The following is a 21,179-nucleotide window of genomic DNA, read 5'->3' as shown; positions in this document are numbered from 1 at the left end:
AATGTTCTCAGTTGAAATTACTTTAGTGGAAGGAAGTTTGTGGATCCAATCCCAAACAAACAATGATACGGTTCATTTGTGGATCGTGTTTGGATATGGCAGTAAATCTCCCATAGAATCATACAGGCCTCTGCCTTTCAACTGAAATGATGACGTAATCAAATTTAAAAACCTGAACACAACCTATTTGTTGAGATTTGACACCTGAACAGAAGGTTTATCTCTTTTTATAGTATTTATTTACAAGGACTGCAATGATTAATTTGAATAATTGTGTCTAGTTGACATTAAATAATCGTAAAAAAAAATTGATCATTGTTATCTGGACTATACAGACTAAAACACCTCATAAAGAGTGACAAAATTAAACTTTCTGATAAATAATACACTTCATTTCTTAAATATTCTCCCATCTAGAAGCCTTCAGTCGCCATATTTAATCCTTTATTTGATTGTAAATGTATTTTTAAAATCTCAATGTGCAATTAAAATAACTGTTAGTTGCAGCCTTAAAGTCAAATCAAATCAAATCAATTTATTTTTGAAAGGCCCAAAATCACAACAACAGTTGCCTCTGAGGGCCACAGGGAGAAATGAATCAACAATGTCTGTGGTGGCGATGAAGTCAGACAATGTCTGTGGTGGCGATGAAGTCAGACAATGTCTGTGGTGGCGAGGGACGATGTCCCAGGGTCCTCTGTCCTTAGACTCTCCTTCTCGGCCAGGAAAAACTACAAAAAAACCTCTTTGGGAAAAAAGCGTAGAAACCTGGAGGAGTTCCAGTGAAGGAGAGATCCGACTCTCACAGACGGACAGACGGACACGAGGGAGACTGGAGCTGGACCCACTCTTCAGGCAGAAGAGGGACCGACTGAGTCGGTTAAAGGCGCAATGGACGATTTTTTGGCGATTTGAGAACGCAGGTGGAAGTGCGCATGCGCACTCCCCCGTGCGGACCGATACAACACACACGTGCGTTTGTTTATTAGCGCAACGGAGCGCATCACATCTCTCGTCTCCAGTAGATTTCAGTCTTCTTCTGAGTCGGCTCGACCAGTCTTTCTCCGTCGTCATTTTGTCCCGTACACTGAGGGAACTATATTATGATGGATCAATGCGCTTAGACACGCGGAAACGTGGGATGAGCCGCACGCGGCTGCAGGTGAGCGGTAGGTGCGTTTTATGATTGATACTTGGCAGGACTAATCGGCAGTCCACGCCACGAGGAAATAAGACTCAAATTTATGCCAAAAAAATCGTCCATACCACCTTTAAGTTGCAGGCCCACGCACACATCAACGTGTGAAATGCTGGTTGTGTTGAGCAAAATACCAGCGACCTCTGTCAGAAGCAAACACCCATCAGTGTCAACAGCATCACAACCTGGATGATAAATGACAAAATCATCAGGTTCAAGATCTCTTTATTGTCCTACGAGGAGAAATTAGTTTTTTCAGCACCCACACACATAAACAACAACAAAAACAAATATAATACCCAGAAGACAAGGGGGGGGAGTATAATACAGCACCCAGGGCCGTTGCACCTTCCTCCTGCCAACTGTAGTCGTTCTAATCGAGTGCAGTCGAGGTTATCAGTTGATGTGGCAGAGCGAGCGGAAAAGTTCTCCAGATGAAAGCAGCACCGTGAGAGCTAGAGGCCTGAGCTGCAGCTGGGTAAATTCAGCCTGAGCCTGAGACCTGAGGCCTGAGCCTGAGAACTGAGGCCTTGATTTCAGATTTCCACTGTGGTTAATTATTGTTGCCCTTGGCCTCAGGTGCTGCTCTGTCCGTATAAAGCTGCAGTTCTGCTCTGGTCTTCACTGTCTGGACACGATGGCGCTGCTGGGGATTTGTATCGCTGTGGCTGTGTTTCTGGAGGCCGTCTCTGCCTCCTCGGTATGTTGTTTCCATCTATTTTATTTAAATGTAGAGGAACTTCAGGGGGGTTATTGATTGCTGTTGAATCATTGAAGCATAATTGAGTATTTTCTTACTTTGTGTTGCTTGTCTGTGGTTGTGCTGGTCAAAATGATCAAGTAAGTATTTGCATAATGATTACAGTTTTGTTTTACTGGTTAATAGTACTGTTTTTTATATAAATATTTATAATTAACGATACATGTGATGCATAGTAGGTTTTATTTATTCCTATTCTCTTTGAACATGGGTTTATTTATTTATTTTATCCCATCCATCCATCCATCCATCCATCTTCTTCCGCTTTATCCGGGGCCGGGTTGCGGGGGCAGCAGTCTGAGCAGGGACCCCCAGACTTCCTCTCCCCAGACACTTCCTCCAACTCCTCCGGGGGGATCCCGAGGCATTCCCAGGTCCAGCGTGTCCTGGGTCTTCCCCGGGGCCTCACCACAACGGTCCGATGCAGTGATGCAGTCGCTGCATCGGATCCGCCTGTCGATCTCACGCTCCATCCTTCCCTCTCTCGTGAACAAGACCCCGAGATACTTGAACTCCTCCACTTGGGGCAAGGACACCCCACCCACCTGGAGAGGGCAAGCCACCTTTTTCCAGTCGAGAACCATGGCCTCGGATTTGGAGGTGCTGATTCTCATCCCAGCCGCTTCACACTCGGCTGCAAACCGTCCCAGTGCATGTTGCAGGTCCGGGTTTGATGGAGCCATCAGGACAACATCGTCTGCAAACAGCAGAGATGAGATCCTGTGGTCCCCAAACCGGACACCCTCCGACCCCTGACTGCGCCTAGAAATTCTGTCCATAAAAACTATGAACAGAACCGGTGACAAAGGGCAGCCCTGGCGGAGTCCAACATGCACTGGGAACAGGTCTGACTTACTGCCGGCAATGCGAACACAGCTCCTGCTCCGGTCATACAGGGACCGGACAGCCCTGAGCAAAGGGCCCCGGACCCCGTACTCCCGGAGCACCCCCCAAAGGACACCCTGAGGGACACGGTCGAAAGCCTTCTCCAGATCCACAAAGCACATGTGGACTGGTTGGGCAAACTCCCATGAGCCCTCGAGCACCCGATGGAGGGTATAGAGCTGGTCCAGTGTTCCACGACCGGGACGAAAACCACTCTGCTCCTCCTGAATCCGAGGTTTGCCAAAAAAATCTTTAAAAAAGAAAAATGGTCTATTGTCTATTGTTTTTTAAATGCTGAAGTTTTAAATTGCTGAAGTGTGAATATTTAATGGATTGTTGAAGACAATCATTGCAAGGATTATGTTTGATTTAGTTATTATTCATAAATATATTTTTTAACACAATAGCACAAAGAAAATTAACCTTATAATATCCGTCCCTTTCTGTAAAAATCAAGGTTTCAAGGCAATGAAAACACCTGTAGTTGACTAAATACAAGATAGACAAGTTTAATGCCATACTATGGATCATTATACAATATTGTCATCTCCGTGGAAACTAGAAAAGTTATAAGTTGTACTAAGGGATGGGCAATATTAACAAAAATTAATATATCTTGTTTGAGGTTCAATTCTCGCACAAAACATGAAAGGACCATAAAATGAACCACAAAAGTGCATACATATTAAATACATAAATAAATGCATACATACATACATAAATAGATAAAAATAATACTTTACTCCCTGTTTGGGAGATTACACTTGACATTTCTATCTCTTGTAGTTTATAGTTTTTATTATAGACGATACACTCAATATTCAAGTTTCGCATATCTTGAAAACAACAATTGCGAGATGATCCATTTCTCGATATATGTCCCACCTCTGCGTTCCTGTAGAATGCAGCACACGTTCATGTTTTCTCTGTGCAGCTGGGGGTGGTGTACACAGAGGGCGGCATGGTGGAGGGGAAGAACATCCGTCTGGGCTACCGCAGACACATGGACGTGTTCAAGGGCATTCCCTTCGCCGACATCCCCGGACGCTTCGAGAAACCCAAACGTCACCCAGGCTGGGACGGTGGGCGCACAATTAAGCACCTCCTACGACATGAACATAAGTTTTTACCCAGATTTTAGATCCACTATTCACAATTTTTGCTGATAGTCATTTCTACCTGGACCATAACTCCATATTCTACAGACAAATGAAATGTATGGCTTACAGATTGAGTTGAACGTAAAGCATTGTGTGTGTTTCCTCAGGTGTGTTGAGAGCTAGGGATTACAGAGAGCGCTGCCTTCAGCTGAACCTGATCATGTCGGACATCAGAGGCTCTGAGGACTGTCTGTACCTCAACATCTGGGTCCCTCACGCCAGCGCAGGTAAATGCACCACTTTTGCACAAGTCTACTGACCATAATCAGCAAAATATTCATACAGTAATATATTGTGGTGTGCAATGTCGACCCAGAGATGCGTATCATGATCATTTTAAACTATGTCAATTCATTATAAAGTGTTTTCTTACTTACATGCTTAACTGCAGGCCAGGCTGAAAAGTTGACAATTATTCATAGGACAGTTGTTTTCTGATATTAAGGCCATTATAAACATGACATCCATCCATCCATCCATCCATTTTCTACCGCTTGTTCCCTAACATTTCAATATCATTTGTTTTCTACATAATCAAAACGTAATTTTAGTGAACATTTAACACCGGTTAAAGGATATACCGGTACATGCATCGAGACACATATTCATCAAGCTCCGAGCATCAGATATGTATTATACGCTGAGTTATTTCAGTATTGGCTTGTAAGCACATTAGTTCAGCCAACCACTTTGACCTGATGGGTTATGTACAGCTGACACGCCTAGAAACGACCACTGTTGGACTCTGAAGCCTAAAGTTATTTGATGGACAGGGATCAATTCACTTATTTCCTATGAATGTTGGATAATCTGCTCATGTTTTATTGACCAATAACTGTTTCATTGTTTGATGTTCTAACTTTCTGTTGGTTAAATCACTGCGGCTGCAAGACAAAAGTTTGCATCTTTCTGTGCTGTTTTATGGCCCTTGAAGCATCTAAACTCAGTGATTATATTCAGTAAAAGGTGATTTCCTCTTGTCCACTAGTGTCTACTAACCTGCCCGTGATGGTGTGGATCTACGGCGGGGGCTTCCTGGTCGGGGGTTCCATGGGGGCCAACTTCCTGGACAACTACTTGTACGACGGACAGGAGATCGCAGACAGGGGAAATGTCATTGTGGTGACACTGGGGTACCGTGTGGGTTCCCTGGGCTTCCTGAGCACCGGAGAGCCCGATCTGCCTGGTTAGAGTTATTCCTATATTTTTCTTGTTATTCGTGAAGTGGTTTCTGCCGTACAAAACCAGTTCACAAGAGTAAGAAGAGTACAGAATGTTTCTTCTGATTGTTAATCCATAATCATGATTATTCAGGTCACAATATAATCATATAATATATATATATATAATATAATATAATCAATAGAATTTTAGGCAGCAACAGTGGGTGGTTTCAGTTCAATCTATACTTCCAAAAGGTAAAACTACAAGTAAAGTACTTTTGTATCTAGCTGTTTAGCAAGGCATGTTTGTAGAGCACAATTTGTACACAAGACAATTCAAAGTGCGATAAAGACAATAAAAGAGAGGAGTGCAAATTAAATCCTTTCAGTCATATGCGCAGCAAAACAAAACTGTTTTTAGCTTTGATTTGAACATTGTCAGAGTAGAAGCCTGTCTCAAATCTTCAGGAAGACAGAGGAATTTTAGCTGCATAAAACTGAAACCCAGATTCCCCATGTTTTGTCCTGACTCTGGCACCAGCAGGAGGCCGGTCCCTGAGGTCCTCAGAGTCCGAGATGGTTCATATGGCACTAACATATCCGAGATGTACTTTGGTGCTAGGCCATGGAGAGACTTGTACACAAGCAGAGCTGCTTTAAAGTCTATTCTCTGAGCCACAGGAGCCAGTGCAGAGACCTGAGAACAGGAATAATGTGCTCATACTTCCTGGTTCTGGTCAGGACCCGAGCAGCAGCGTTCTGGATGTTCTGCAGCTGTTTTACAGCTCGTTTGGAGAGGCCAGTGAGCAGCCGTTACAGTCTAATCTACTGGAGACAAACGCATGGATAAGTCTCTCTAAATCTGGTTTAGACACTAGACTTTTGATTTTGGCAATGTTTTTAGATGGTAAAAAGCTGCTGATGTTATTGATTTGATGTGGCTGTTAAAGTTCAAGTCTGAGTCCATTATTACCCCCAGATTTCTAACTGTATTTGTAGGTTTTAGGGCGAGACTCTGGAGGTGACCACTAACACTTTCTCTTTGTTTCTGTGGCCAAAAATGATGATTTCAGTCTTGTCTGAGTTCAGCTGGAGAATGTTGTTTTGTGTCCACAAACTGATCTACTGACAGTGGTACTTAAAGTGTTACTTACAAACAGGGCTTGTATATAATGTTACAGTGGTACTTAGTAGTAACTCTACTGTACTTACTCTAGTAATTAACAACAATAGTGGACTGAATTTTAACACTGATAGTTAGCGGCAACTACATTAGGTAATTATGGTGGTAATTAAAGGTACCTGATTTTTACATGTAAACAACATGTGAAACAGAAGTAGTTTATTTTAAACTTTTTACAGCTCCACATGTATTGCTCACTTACCTAATGCATTCCCAGCATCCTAATTATCCAAACAATGACTTTATAGCACTTTTCATAACTCTCTGAGCCCAGAGCGAGTTTTGCAGTCACGGTAATGCTACATTACTTATGGTACTACGATAAGTACCACTTAGTATCACTTTAAGTATTACAGTAATTACTGGTCTAAGTCCCACCATATGTCAGTACAAATATAAGTAGTACCACTAACTACCACCATAAGTAAACAATATGTGCTCCTAAAGCAAGTTCAATTAAGCTCTTCTCCTCTGGTGCCTGGACTCCCCTGAAAACGATATTCTAAATCTCAGTGGGACTTTCCTTGTTAAATAAAGGTGAAATCAATGAAATCAGTACAAGTTCCACTTGTAGGTACCACTACCACTAGAAGTACCACTGGAAGTATCTACTAATTTCCACCATATATACCTGCTACTTAACTGGCCGTAAATCTTTAATTTGTCTTCAGGAAACTACGGCCTGTGGGACCAGCAGGCGGCCATTGCCTGGGTGCACAGGAACATCCGCTCATTTGGAGGAGACCCCAACAACATCACCCTCTTTGGAGAGTCTGCAGGGGGCGCTAGTGTCAACTTCCAGGTCTGAGCTGCCTTTTCACTACATCAGTGTGGAACTTTAAACTGAATGCATGGAATATTGTGTCAGTGGCACAGTGGTCCTTATACAATCTTCTTACATTTTACTGACATGCTTGTATCAACACTGTTTGGCCGCAATGCCATCCGAACAAACTTAAAAGGCACATATTATGCAACATTTGAATCCCTATAACCTCTGAGGCACCCTCATATGCATTTCTTTCAAGGAATTTTCAGTCTTCATTCATTCCCGTGCAAATGATCATATTACTGAAGGTCATGGGGTTCACCTTGTTTTTTTTTGGGCCCAGATCCTGACTCCTCACAACAAGGGCCTGATCCGCAGAGCCATCTCTCAGAGCGGAGTGGCCCTTTGTCCCTGGGGCATCATCCAGAGCCCACGCAGGGTCGCAGAGGAGGTGAGAGCACGTGGCCAACATCTTATCTCTATTGGAGAAGACACAAAAGAGCATTCCATATTGAGACTTTTAATATTGAATGTCTTTGCGTAGATACTATTTAAATGTCCAGTTGTAGTTTTTTTCATTCCAACGCCGTAGTCTCTCTATGTGTGGGTGCTCAGGTGGCTCTGAAGGTGAACTGCCCCACTGACAGCAGGATGGCAGCCTGTCTGAAGATGACTGACCCTGTGCTCCTCACCATGGCAGGGACTATCAATATGCAAGTCTCTCCTGACAGTAAGACTTAAAATCATAAACTATATGTTTTGAAGTATATATTTTTCTCTTTTTATTTTCACAATTATTGTATACGGTAACTTCTTTTCTGGTTTATCAAAACAATACAATCATTGGAGCAGGTGGAGGTGGAACGCAAGTTGCTGAGGAGTTTTTCTAAGACCGAGCTCTAATTTCTCGATTGAGAAAGTAAAGAGCAACTAAAGAGAAAATAAAACAAGTACTATCTATATTTTAACGTGTGAAAAACGTAATCCAATTGCAGGGTGTAGCGTATAAACTCAACAGAAAAGTTCTGAAATGTTTCCTGAGTTTCCAAGTAGTAATAATAATAATAATAATAATACATTTTATTTATATAGCGCTTTTCAGTGACCCAAAGACGCTGAACATAATAAAAAAGGGGGGGGGGGGGGGGGTATTTACAGACAGGGGGGGACAACACGTAGAATACACATTAATATACAGATAAAATGAACAAGACAGAAGAAGTAGAGAGAAAAAGATGGGGATGTAACAGGGGGTAGAAGAGTAGGCAATGGGGTAGAGGAGGCTAGGGGTAGGGGAGGTCATAGGCTTGGGTGAAGAGGTATGTTTTTAGGCGGGATTTGAATGTTGTGAGTGAGGGAGAGTGGCGGACAGGTTGGAGGAGGGAGTTCCAGAGTCGGGGTGCTGTTCGGGAGAATGCTCTGTCGCCAAAAGTTTTGAGTCGGGATGTTGGTGCAGTCAGGGTGAGAGAGGAGGAGGATCGGAGAGCTCGGGAGGGGCGGTGGGGGATGAGGAGGTCAGACAGGTAGGGGGGGGCAAGGTGGTGAAGAGCTTTGAAGGTGAGGAGGAGTATTTTAAAGTTTATGCGCTGCTTGATGGGGAGCCAGTGGAGAGAGCGGAGAACGGGAGTGATGTGATCACGGGACCGGGTGTGGGTGAGGAGGCGGGCAGCGGAGTTTTGGACCATTTGGAGTCTATGGAGGGAATGGGAGGAGATGCCAGTGAGGAGGGAGTTGCAGTAGTCGAGGCGGGAGGAGATGAAGGCATGGATGAGGGATTCAGCAGCGGGGAGGGTGAGGCAGTGTCGGATTTTGGCGATGCGGCGGAGGTGGAAGTATGAGGTCTTGACAATGTGGCTGACATGGGGAGTGAAGGAGAGGGTGGGGTCCATGATGACACCGAGATTGCGTACCAGGGTAGAGGGGGTGATGGTCGAGGTGTCGATGCTGAGTGAAAAGGGACCAGTTTTATTGAGAGTGGATTTGGTGCCAATGAGGAGGAGCTCTGTTTTGTCACTGTTCAGTTTGAGGAAGTTGAGAGTGAGCCATGATTTTATTGTAGAGATGCAGGTTTCAATGTGGCTGAGGGGAGGGTTTTGGGTGGATTTGGTGGTGAGGTATATCTGGGTGTCGTCAGCGTAGCAGTGAAAGTCCAGGTTGAGTTAGCGGAGGATGTGACCAAGGGGGAAGATGTAGCAGATGAAGAGGAGGGGGCCGAGGACTGAGCCCTGGGGGACCCCCTGCGTTACTGGGGAGAGGGTGGATGAGTGACCGGAGAGGGAAATGAACTCTTGCCTGTTGGTGAGGTGGGATGTGAGCCAGTCAAGTGCAGAGCCCTCAACACCCAGTTGGCGCAGCCTTTGTAGTAATTCTGAGATGTGAGAGATGTGTTCCAGAGATCATTTACAGTGGCGTGAAAAAGAGTGTTTGCCCCCTTTCGGATTGATTATTTCTTTGCATGTAGGTCACACTCAAGAAATCACTTAAATAGGACCTGCCTGACAGAGTGAAGTAGACCAAAATATCCTCAAAAGCTAGACATCATGCTGAGATCCAAAGAAATTCAGGAAAAAATGAGAAAGAATGTGAGCTTTCAGTCGGTAAAAGGTTCTAAAGTAATTTCTAAAGCTTTGGGACTCACAGTGAGAGCCATTATCCACAAATGGTGAAAACATGGAACAGTGGTGAACTTTCCCAGGAGTTGCCGGCTAACCAAAATTACTATTAGTGATGGTGTGATGGTCTGAGACTCTGTTGCTGCTTCAGGACCTGGAAGACTTGCTGTGATAAATGGAACCATTCATTCTGCTGTTTGCCAAAAAGTGTTTGTGACCTCAAGCTGAAGCGAATTTGGATTCTGCAGCAGGACAACGATCCAAACACTCCAGCAAGTCCACTTCTGAATGGCTGAAAAAACAAAACATGATGAGGATTCAGTCAAAGTCCTAATCTGAATCCTATTGAGACGCTGTAAAAAAAGGCGGTTCATGCTCGAAAACCCTCCAAAGTGGCTGAGTGACAACGATTCTGCAAAGATGAGTGTGCAATGCAAAGATGAGTGTGCCAGAATTCCTCCACAGCGCTGTAATAGACTCATTGCAAACGCTTGATTGCTGTTGTTGCTGCTAATGGTGGCCCGACCAGTTATTAACTTTAGGGGGCATTGACTTTTTCACACAGGGCCGTGTAGCTTTAGATTTTGTTTTCCCTTAATAATAAAAACCTTCATTCAAAAAATGAATGTTATGCTTCCTTTGGTATAATATTTAAATCAGTTTGATCTGAAACATTTAAGTGTGACAAACAAACAAACAAAAAATCAGGAAGGGGCCTAACACCACTGTACATGTCGGAACGCCAAGGACAAATGGAACGCAGCATAATGCTCCTGGATGTGTGTAAATGTGTAGTGAGAACTGGATCTTGAATTTAAAACATGGATAATCTAATTGCAGTCACAACACTTAGAAAAAACATTATTTATTTGTAGGATTGTTTTTATCCATCCCTAATCAAAGGTGTGTCCACATGTAGATCCTGTGGTGAACAGCCTGCTGCTCTCTGCTGTGGTGGATGGAGACTTCCTGCCGGACCATCCCTCAAACCTGTTCCACAACGCGGCTGATATCGACTACATCGCTGGGGTCAACGACATGGACGGTCACCTCTTCACTGCCTTGGACATCCCCTCGCTCAACTCCATGTTGGTGGACACGCCCATGTGAGTTTGGCTTGGACCATTCAGGTTTCATCTTACTGTGTACAGGCCACAGATTGAGGACATTTGACCATTCCAAATTATTCTGACTTACAATGATTCAGCAATGTCATATTTGTTATTTTGACACAAATGTTCTTTTTTTAGTTAAATTCTGGCACCACTTTCTGAAGAATTGTGAAAAAACAGTTTCACTTTGGTTTATTTATGCTGATAGAAGACACTGAACGTTGTGTCAGTTTTGGATAGGCCCAGTAATCACAGATATATAAACCATAAACCAGGTCAACAATCCATTGTTATTCAAATATGAAAACAAATGGATCCAGCCTTTTCTAACAATTGTATGCAAAGTCTGTATAATTTGTTAATATAACTTTATTTAAAGATCCCATATCATGCTATTTTTCCTGTTTCTTAGTCTTCTCTAAGGGTATATTTGATAATAATAAGTGTTGTGCAACACCCAACATAATAGTTATGAAATATCACCCATATCTTGGACCCCGCTCATAAACCCGGAAATGCAAACGGCTTGGTTTGAGATTTGCCCCCACCCTTTCGTAGTCTCAGCGAGAGCGTGTGTCCCCCGCCCAACCCGTGACGTAGTCTCAGTGAGAGCGTGTGTCCCCCGCCCAACCCGTGACGTAGTCTCAGTGAGAGCGTGTGTCCCCCGCCCAACCCGTGACGTAGTCTCAGTGAGAGCGTGTGTCCCCCGCCCAACCCGTGACGTTGTCTCAGTGAGAGCGTGGTCCCCCGCCCACCCCGTGACGTTGTCTCAGCGAGAGCGTGTGTCCCCCGCCCAACCCGTGACGTTGTCTCAGCGAGAGCGTGTGTCCCCCGCCCAACCCGTGACGTTGTCTCAGTGAGAGCGTGGTCCCCCGCCCACCCCGTGACGTTGTCTCAGCGAGAGCGTGTGTCCCCCGCCCAACCCGTGACGTAGTCTCAGTGAGAGCGTGTGTCCCCCGCCCAACCCGTGACGTAGTCTCAGTGAGAGCGTGTGTCCCCCGCCCAACCCGTGACGTAGTCTCAGTGAGAGCGTGTGTCCCCCGCCCAACCCGTGACGTTGTCTCAGTGAGAGCGTGGTCCCCCGCCCACCCCGTGACGTTGTCTCAGCGAGAGCGTGTGTCCCCCGCCCAACCCGTGACGTTGTCTCAGCGAGAGCGTGTGTCCCCCGCCCAACCCGTGACGTTGTCTCAGTGAGAGCGTGGTCCCCCGCCCACCCCGTGACGTTGTCTCAGCGAGAGCGTGTGTCCCCCGCCCAACCCGTGACGTAGTCTCAGCGAGAGCGTGTCCCCCCCACCCAACCCGTGACGTTGTCTCAGCGAGAGCGTGTGTCCCCCGCCCACCCCGTGACGTAGTCTCAGCGTGGAGACGGTAGGAACGTAAACACTAAACAGAGGCCGAGGCATCGCTACACAGCGCATGACCCCTGTGTCATGCGCTGTGTAGCGATGCCTCGGCCTCTGTTTAGTCTTTACGTTATCAAGGAATAAAAGCAATAATCACATTTCAAGGGGGCCCATGCGGTGGTTATGACGCGTTACTGTGAGTAGGCCACGTCCATCTGCTCATCCGAGGAAAAGGATATAGACAGTAGTCTGGCTAAAAACTGCAGGAATCAATCAAAAAACCTGTACTGTAAGAAGGTTAAAAGCTCTGAAAAGTCGATTTTGCATGATATGGGACCTTTAAGGTATTGCCGAGACTAGACAAGAACATCCTGGCACATACAAAATTATATCAAAACCCAAAGATATAAAGCCATTGTAAACATATTATACACAATAAAACATCCTTCTGTGCCCGGATCGGTTTGATTTCCAGTGGATACAATTATTGAGCAAACACGAGTGTAGTTTGAGAACTCTAAAAGCATTGGGCAGTTGTTTTGCGCTGATCATGCCTGTCTTTTGCAGTGCGGACTTGAAGGCACTGCTGGCTTCATACACCAAGGAAAAAGGTAAGGCTGGAATGGAAAATGCCTTCTCCACCTACTCCTCCGACTGGGGCACGCAGCCGAACCGCGAGACCATCAAGAAGACCGCGGTGGCCATCGGGACCGACTACATCTTCCTGGTGCCCACTCAGGCTGCTCTGTACCTGCACGACAGCAATGCCTCGTGAGAACCTGTTTTTGTGTTTTTTTATCAGTTTGTGGAAATAACAAAAGTGTCCAATCTGCTCCTAAAAATGTTTTAATCCAATCCTAATCTAATCCAGATGATTTATGTGGGACTGTGTAACTTCAATGACAGTTCTCTTAAAGTGCATTTCTCTGACATAGGGACGTAAAAATGACCAAAGCACTGCACTCTACAAACTTGGACTTGACCAGATTTTGACGGATCGAATCTAATTCTATTATTAAAGTTTTTGTTATTTAGTCATTAAAGTTTTAGTTATATACACAATAACTAAATATGTATTTGTAATATAATATTTGTAAGTAATATATATACAAAATGAACCAAGAAATTTTACCCTCGCTCTGTCCATTTTTCAGATTTAAATGTCCCAAATATATGCAATTTTATGGATTATTATAATTATTTGTTGTAATTATTTCGCACAGGCGCCACAAACTGGCAAGAAGCAAAGTGCGCATAAAGTGTGCACACAAAATCGAGCGTGAAACGCTCGTCCACTTCCAAACACTCACTAACCTTTCGTCATTCCATTGTAAAGCGCTGGTTTGCGCTAAGTAGCTCACAAATATGCACGTGCCTTGCATATAAACATATAATGCAAAAATGTTACATTTTTATTTTATAGAGAGCCAACAAAACTAAGTGCCCGAAATTAACGAAAGTGCCCATAAGTGACCAGGGACCCACACCATGGCATAGGAAAAAATGTTATAGTTTATGGCTTTGAGAAATAGGAAATGAAAAAAAAATCTGATCGTATAATCATGACATTTGGCGCAAAGGTAGATAGTGACACGGAAGTAAAAAATATTACGGCAACGCCATCCGCCCTTTCTCTTCACCCTTTACACTGCAGACTTCAGACATGACACGGACAGCTGTGTCCTGCAGAAGTTCTCTGACGACTCTGCCATCATCGGACTCATCACGGACGACGATGATGCGGAGTACAGAGGACTGGAGCAGGACTTTGTGGACTGGTGTCAGCGGAACCACCTCCTCATCAACGCGGGGAAGACCAAGGAGATGGTGGTGGACTTCCGCAGACGCCACTCTGCTGCCCCCTCACCAGTGAACATCCAGGGACGGGACATTGAGAGAGTGGACTCATACAAGTACCTGGGTGTTCATCTGAACCACAAACTGGACCGGACTCATAACACAGACGCACTGTACAGGAAGAGCCAGAGTCAGTTCTACCTCCTGAGGAGACTCAGGTCTTTTGGAGTGACAGGGCCACTCCTGAAGACCTTCTATGACTCTGTGGTGGCATCAGCTCCTGTAGGTGTGGCCTGCTGGAGCAGCAGCATCACAGAGAGGGAGCGGAAGAGGCTGGACAAAGTCATTAAGAAGTCCAGCTCCGTCCTGGGCTGCGCTCTGGACTCGGTGCAGGAGGTGGGGGACAGAAGGGTCCTGGCTAGATTCACATCTATGCTATGACCATGAGTGTCACCCCCTGCAGGACACTCTCTCCGCTCTGGAGAGCAGCTTCAGTGAGAGACTGATCCACCCTCGCTGTGTGAAGGAAAGGTTCCGTAGGTCTTTCCTTCCTGCTGCTGTCAGACTTTATAACAAAAACTGTTAGTACTGAATACTCGCAATACTGACCTAACCATGTGCAATTCTGTCATATGTGCAATTGCTGTTGGAATTCATGTGCAATTCATGTGCAATCTATGTGCTGTCGTGACACATATTCATGTGCAATTACTGTCGTGATCACATGCAATGGTATTTATGTATTTATTTATTTATTTATTTGTCTATGGGAGTTTTTATTCATTTATAGGAGATCTTCTACTGAATGTGTTTTTCAGACTTCCTATAAGTGATCTGTTCTGTTCTTCTGTATCTACCTCTGTATCTACCTGCGTTGCACCAATGAAATTTCCCCATGTGGGACAATAAAGGAATATCTTATCTTATCTTATCTTAAATGTTGGCCATATCGGATCAAAATTTTCTAAGGATGACTCAAGAGAACTCCTCCCCTGGTGAAAATGGTGTTGAGGAGTGGGACATCAAAAGTTATAATAAACTCTGTCTCTCCTCAGGACTGGCCGCACATACTCGTACCTGTTCACGGAGCCTAATCGCATGGGGGGCCTGGTCACGCCGTACCCGAGCTGGATGGGGGCGGACCACGCTGACGACCTGCAGTACGTGTTTGGGAAGCCCTTCCAAACTCTGCTGGGATACTGGCCCAGGCACAGGGACTTGTCCGGATACATAATCGCATACTGGACCAACTTCGCCAAGACTGGGTAATGTCACTCTCCGACTGATTAGAGCAACTTGTAAACTAACTTAAAAACCAATCAGAGACCTCCTTATTAGTACACTTTGTATTTTTTACTTTAAATTGGCCGGGAGGACCAGGAGTTCCACAGAAGAGCTAAACTGAGAGGCTAATTCAGTTGCAAAATGTTTTCTTAAAAGTCCTTCACAGAGAGTTGACACGTCTTCAGTTCTAACATGATTGTAACTTTGCTCCTTGTTCTCCATCAGAAACCCAAACCAGGGCGACTCACCGGTCCCTGCCACGTGGCCTGAGTTCAAGGGCGATGGACACCACTATCTGGAGATCCACCACGACATGGACCAGAGCTACATCCGGCAGAAGATGAGGATGCGTTATGTGCACTTCTGGTCCAGCGTCCTGCCCAGCCTGCCCGAACCGACCAAATCCGAATAAAAACTGCTCTACCACTAAATTCTCCACCAATAAACAAAAAAACACATTGATACTGGACTGCGTTATTTTTGAATGACTTTAGCAATGTAACTTTCCTGGTGAAGGCGGTTAAGAAGCCAATTAACAGATTAGATGCTCTTTTATATGATCAAATCTACCTGCTCAGATGACCATTAAGGCACGGATAAATCACTTTTGAATCGCAGATAAACAGTATAAGCAGGTCTGATGCACACTACACGCACTTAGTCTAATAGTGTTGTTAATAATACTATCAGAATTATCAGCACCAATTAAAACAGATCAGATATTTATAATGTTAGTCAAGACGAATCAGTTAATTCTTAGTCAGGATGTTACAGATGGACTTAAGTCACTATTTTGATGACTTGACTTGACTTGTGACTTTAGAATCCAGTTGTCAGTCTGTGAGCTGTAGTTTATATGTTTGTTTGTAATGGCATTTTGTGTTAGGACTTGAAAGGACTTGAAATTCAAACTGGACTTGAAGCGGGTCATATTATTATTATAGAAACTAAACTAATAATCATGAGTCATTTCAAGTTCAACAAAAGATAGTCCTGAATATAAATGTCACATCAACGTCCGTAAAGCAGCTCACTATTAGCCACGGTGACTGAAAAAGAACTAAGGATCCGACTTCTCTTTGGTTTTTATGTCAATAATTGTGAATTTGTCAAATGGTAACGCTATGTCATGGAATTAGTCATAAACCAATGCTATTCCTTAACACACAGAGAAAACAATTGAACTTAGAATATGAAACGATACAGAAACGTCAGACTTTTGTGTAGCATGCATGGGAGAAACCGCCGGGCCGGGTCGCCAAGGCTGTTGTAAGCAGCCTGGCGAGTCGACCCTCCTTAGTCTCACGACGTTTTTTCTCATGCAGGTTGGTTTTATTACAAATTATGAAATAGGCGGGTCACATTCTCATTGGTCAGCTTCACATCACTTGCTTTTACAACTGTCTTTCTTCCTTAGAGATAAGAGTGGGTAATGTTTACCTAACTCCCCTGGGGTGTTATACCCCCTCCCTAGGGGTAAACATTCCTTTGCACCATCTTTACGACACCTTCACAAACAAATGCAGTTTTTCACATGCCGTTTTTCTCTTAGACAAATGATGCAGATAATATACAATATTGTCATATCACTATTATGCGAATAAAATACATCACAGAAATACAATCATATATTTACATTTTATCACACGTTACTTCTAACAATATTGTGACACTGTGATATGGTGGGCCGTCAGGGCCAGCAAGGCCTTCTCTGCTAGCCTAAACGTATTCAGAATATAATTTAAATATACATACATATTCCCACAAATATTTATTAAATTATTCCCCAGAGTAAGAGTTATACTCTGGGGGCTGGTATTTATGTTAGTTCTTTTATCCAATCATATTCAGCCATAATGTGTTGCCAGGGTTCTAAAATCTGCTCTAAGGCCTTCAGACTCAACAGTGCTGGTGCTTGTAGCTTAAAGGTCCCATAACATGCAAAATCGACTTTTCAGAGCTTATAACCTTCTATTTGTGCTTCATATATGTACCCAGAGTGTTTTTTTGATTGATTCCCGCAGTTTTTAGCTTTAGTACAGACTATCTCCTTTCCTCGAATCTCCAAACTGACGGGCGGTGGGGCAAGACCGCGTCATAAGGGCAAGCACGCGTCATCATCCCCCCTCACCCTCCCCCCTCTCCACCCTCCTCCCCTCCCACCTGCCGCCTTCCGCCCCCTTCCCCTCCAGGCTGTGTCTCCATTCAAGCCAAGTTTTTCTGCTTCTATTTACGACGAAACACGGCTCAAAGAGGCCCAAAACTTCATTAATGATATCGCACTCTTTACTATTATCACAATGGTGAAGGTTTATGTGGCAGTTGATGCAGCAACCGGGAAAATAAACGGAGAGAAGTTCTATCCGATACCGAAAAACCAGGAAAAAAGAGCGCGATGGACATAAGACTTTTATATACATACATATATATATATATATATATATATATATATATATATATATATATATATATATATATATATATATATATAGATATAGATATATATATATATATATATATATATATATATATATATATATATATATATATATATATATATATATATATATAGATATGTCTGTTCTGCGCACGCTGTAGAATAAACACCAGATTTATTTAGTCTCAAAGTAGTGTTGATCTGAAGTTCTATCGTTTCTCACTCAGTCGCGCGGCAGGAGCGGCGCAGCGCGGAGCAGACAGCTGTGGGCCTACGTCACGGGTGGGCGGGGCACACACGCGCTCTGAGACTACGTCACGGGTTGGGCGGGGGAGCCAGATCGCTCTTCGCAAGGGTGGGGGGGAATATCAAACCAAGCCGTTTGCATTTCCGGGTTGGTGAGGGGGTCCAAGGTCTGGGTAATATTTCTTAACTATTATGTTAAGGGTGTTGCACAACCCTTATTATTATCAATTATACACTTTAGATAGACTACGAAACGTGAAAAAAAGCATGTTATGGCACCTTTAAAGTGCATGGAAATGAACATTTAGTGTCAACATTAAGAGTTTCTTAACTTAAAAGAGCCTTTATCTTTAACTTTAGAGAGAATCAACGGCGCGGGCAACGGAGCTGCACAATGAAAAGGCAAAGAAAAATAGGGAAATATTGATCTTAGTTGAACTGTACTGTATTGTACTCTTCTCTTGCAATTCTCTGAAAGGAATATAAATTTCAAGGTGACGCAACACCTGGTTAAACTGCGTCTCTGTCTAAATGTGTAGTGTCTAGAGCCATGGCGTCATAATGATGATAATAAGAGGTGGATTAATTTGGGTGGGACTGTATGCCTCTGGCTCCAAATTGAGTAGTGGCCACTTCGCAGAATGCAGCCTCTTGGTCGGACCATTTCCAGAGTTCGGCCTCTAAAATTACCGAAAATGCTAAATTATTTTCAGTCTAAAAATAAAATAAAAGGAATTTCACTCTTTGACTGTTTTTAAAATATTAAAAAAAAAACATTTTTAACCTCCCGGAGAACGGTGTACGTGCACCGAGCGCGCACGTAACCCTCATGAACGAGCCTCAGAAGAACATGTGACGGAAACTAAACACAAGCAGAAGAAAGAGACGAGACGAGACCACGATACACGTAAGTTGTGTTTGTATGTCATTCCTCACGTTTCACACATCATTCCATATGAAGTGTAAATCAACGATTACACAGTTAACACAAGCTAACACAAGTTAACACGAGCTAACACAAGCTAACGTTTAGCTACACAAAAAAATGCATTGGAACGACACGTGTGATGGCTCATGCCTTCTGCAAATAAATAACTCATTATTTCTCCTACAAAATGTTCGAAGATACAAAATGTTAAGCACAGACCAAAGGAAACTAGAGAAAGAAGGGAAATATAGTGATGTTTGTATTATGTGCGATCAAAAACGACCAACAATTCAAATATAACCTGCTGAAATGGGTAATATCTTACATATATAGATGTAAACGTATTTAAAAGTGACAGTCGTGACTCACAGAGGCTGAGACGACATTTGAGGTTTTATTACCAATTTAATAATGAAGTGTGCTGTGTTTAAACAACAAAGCACGCTTGTTTTCTATAGGAATGTCATGGATTTACTTCCATGGAATATGTAGAGATTTAGAAAACGTGTGAATTATGTTCTAACTTCTAAGGTTTAAACTTATGCATAAGTAAACAACTTTTGGTTCTAGCTTTAAAAATTAATGTGAAAAGAGGAACTTTTGTGTTACAGAGCAAAATGTGATTGTGTCAATAACATATTCCAGTTTTTACAACATTATATATCGATGTTCTAATGATTATTTTTCTCATCTTCTACAGAGTGAAGCTGCCGTCCAGAGCAGAGCTGAGCGTCCTGACCAGTGAGTTTGCTTTCCGTCTGTGCTGACCAGAGCTCTACAGGTCAACGCAGGTCACTGCAGGTCACTACAGGTCACTGCAGGTCACTACAGGTCACTGCAGGTCACTGCAGACACAGAGTCATCTCAAGTAAACTCCTGACGACTCCTAAGCAAAAGGTATTTCAATGTTAACTTGTGCCTCGACTAAAAGTAAACAGTGTAGAATCAGTACTTTGAATTTATAAAATGTCTGTTAGTTTTGTTATGACAAAAAAAATAATAATAATAATTGTTCTACAAAAGAGACACTGCTGTGTCACATGTGTCTGTAAAGCAGCTTCAGGACAAACATGTGAAGTGTATGTTATATGACTTGTATAATCTAATACATATGAAGTGTATGTTATATGACTTGTATAATCTAATACATATGAAGTGTATGTTATATGACTTGTATAATCTAAACATATGAAGTGTATGTTATATGACTTGTATAATCTAAACATATGAAGTGTGTGTTATGTGACTTGTATAATCTAAACATGTGAAGTGTGTGTTATATGACTTGTATAATCTAAACATGTGAAGTGTGTGTTATATTACTTGTATAATCTAAACATGTGAAGTGTGTGTTATATGACTTGTATAATCTAAACATGTGAAGTGTATGTTATATGACTTGTATAATCTAAACATGTGAAGTGTATGTTATATGACTTGTATAATCTAAACATGTGAAGTGTATGTTATATGACTTGTATAATCTAAACATGTGAAGTGTGTGTCATATGACTTGTATAATCTAATACATATGAAGTGTATGTTATATGACTTGTATAATCTAAACATGTGAAGTATATGTTATATGACTTGTATAATCTAAACATGTGAAGTGTATGTTATATGACTTGTATAATCTAATACATGTGAAGTGTATGTTATATGACTTGTATAATCTAATACATATGAAGTGTATGTTATATGACTTGTATAATCTAAACATGTGAAGTGTATGTCATATGACTTGTATAATCTAAACATGTGAAGTGTATGTTATATGACTTGTATAATCTAAACATGCGAAGTGTATGTTATATGACTTGTATAATCTAAACATGCGAAGTGTATGTTATATGACTTGTATAATCTAAACATATGAAGTGTGTGTTATATGACTTGTATAATCTAAACATATGAAGTGTGTGTTATATGACTTGTATAATCTAAAGCTGTGGCATGTTCTGTTTCTCTCTCAGTCAAATGATGGAGCTGAACGGAGGAGTTTACAGAAGTTGTCCTTTTCACCAGAAGACTGTGCAGCCATGGGCACAAAGTCTTGTTAAATACTGAGATATTCAATATTCAGTATGTTCTATTTGACTTATACAGGTTGTTTTATCATTGTTCATTGTTTTATGTTGCACTGAATCACCAAAGCAAGTTCTGATGTTTGTGAATTCTGTTCTTTGACAATGGCAATAAACCTTTTCTGATTCTAATAATGATGATAATAATAATGAACAGCACACGGACTCCAAAACTCCTTTTAATAAGGGAGTCCCACATTGTAGCTTTAAAACTT

At 42.7% G+C, this 21,179-nt stretch overlaps 1 protein-coding gene across 1 annotated transcript; it reads left to right on the top strand.

Annotated features, from left to right (window-relative positions):
• The first annotated feature begins 1,774 nt into the window (after positions 1-1,774).
• Positions 1,775-15,726, top strand: LOC140367137 (bile salt-activated lipase-like). Its single transcript, XM_072453485.1, has 11 exons — positions 1,775-1,898; positions 3,778-3,925; positions 4,111-4,230; positions 4,992-5,189; positions 7,021-7,151; positions 7,462-7,569; positions 7,734-7,848; positions 10,650-10,836; positions 12,753-12,956; positions 15,038-15,247; positions 15,492-15,726. Exons 1-11 carry the CDS (start codon positions 1,836-1,838, stop codon positions 15,676-15,678), a joined length of 1,671 nt encoding a protein of 556 aa, XP_072309586.1. The 5' UTR covers positions 1,775-1,835; the 3' UTR covers positions 15,679-15,726.
• Positions 15,727-21,179: the final 5,453 nt, after the last annotated feature.

Source organism: Eucyclogobius newberryi, unplaced genomic scaffold, assembly GCF_026437365.1.
Source record: "Eucyclogobius newberryi isolate DKJ021-1_F unplaced genomic scaffold, fEucNew1.0.hap1 SCAF_2, whole genome shotgun sequence".
Lineage (NCBI taxonomy): Eukaryota > Metazoa > Chordata > Actinopteri > Gobiiformes > Gobiidae > Eucyclogobius > Eucyclogobius newberryi.
This window is presented reverse-complemented; position numbering and strand designations above follow the sequence as displayed.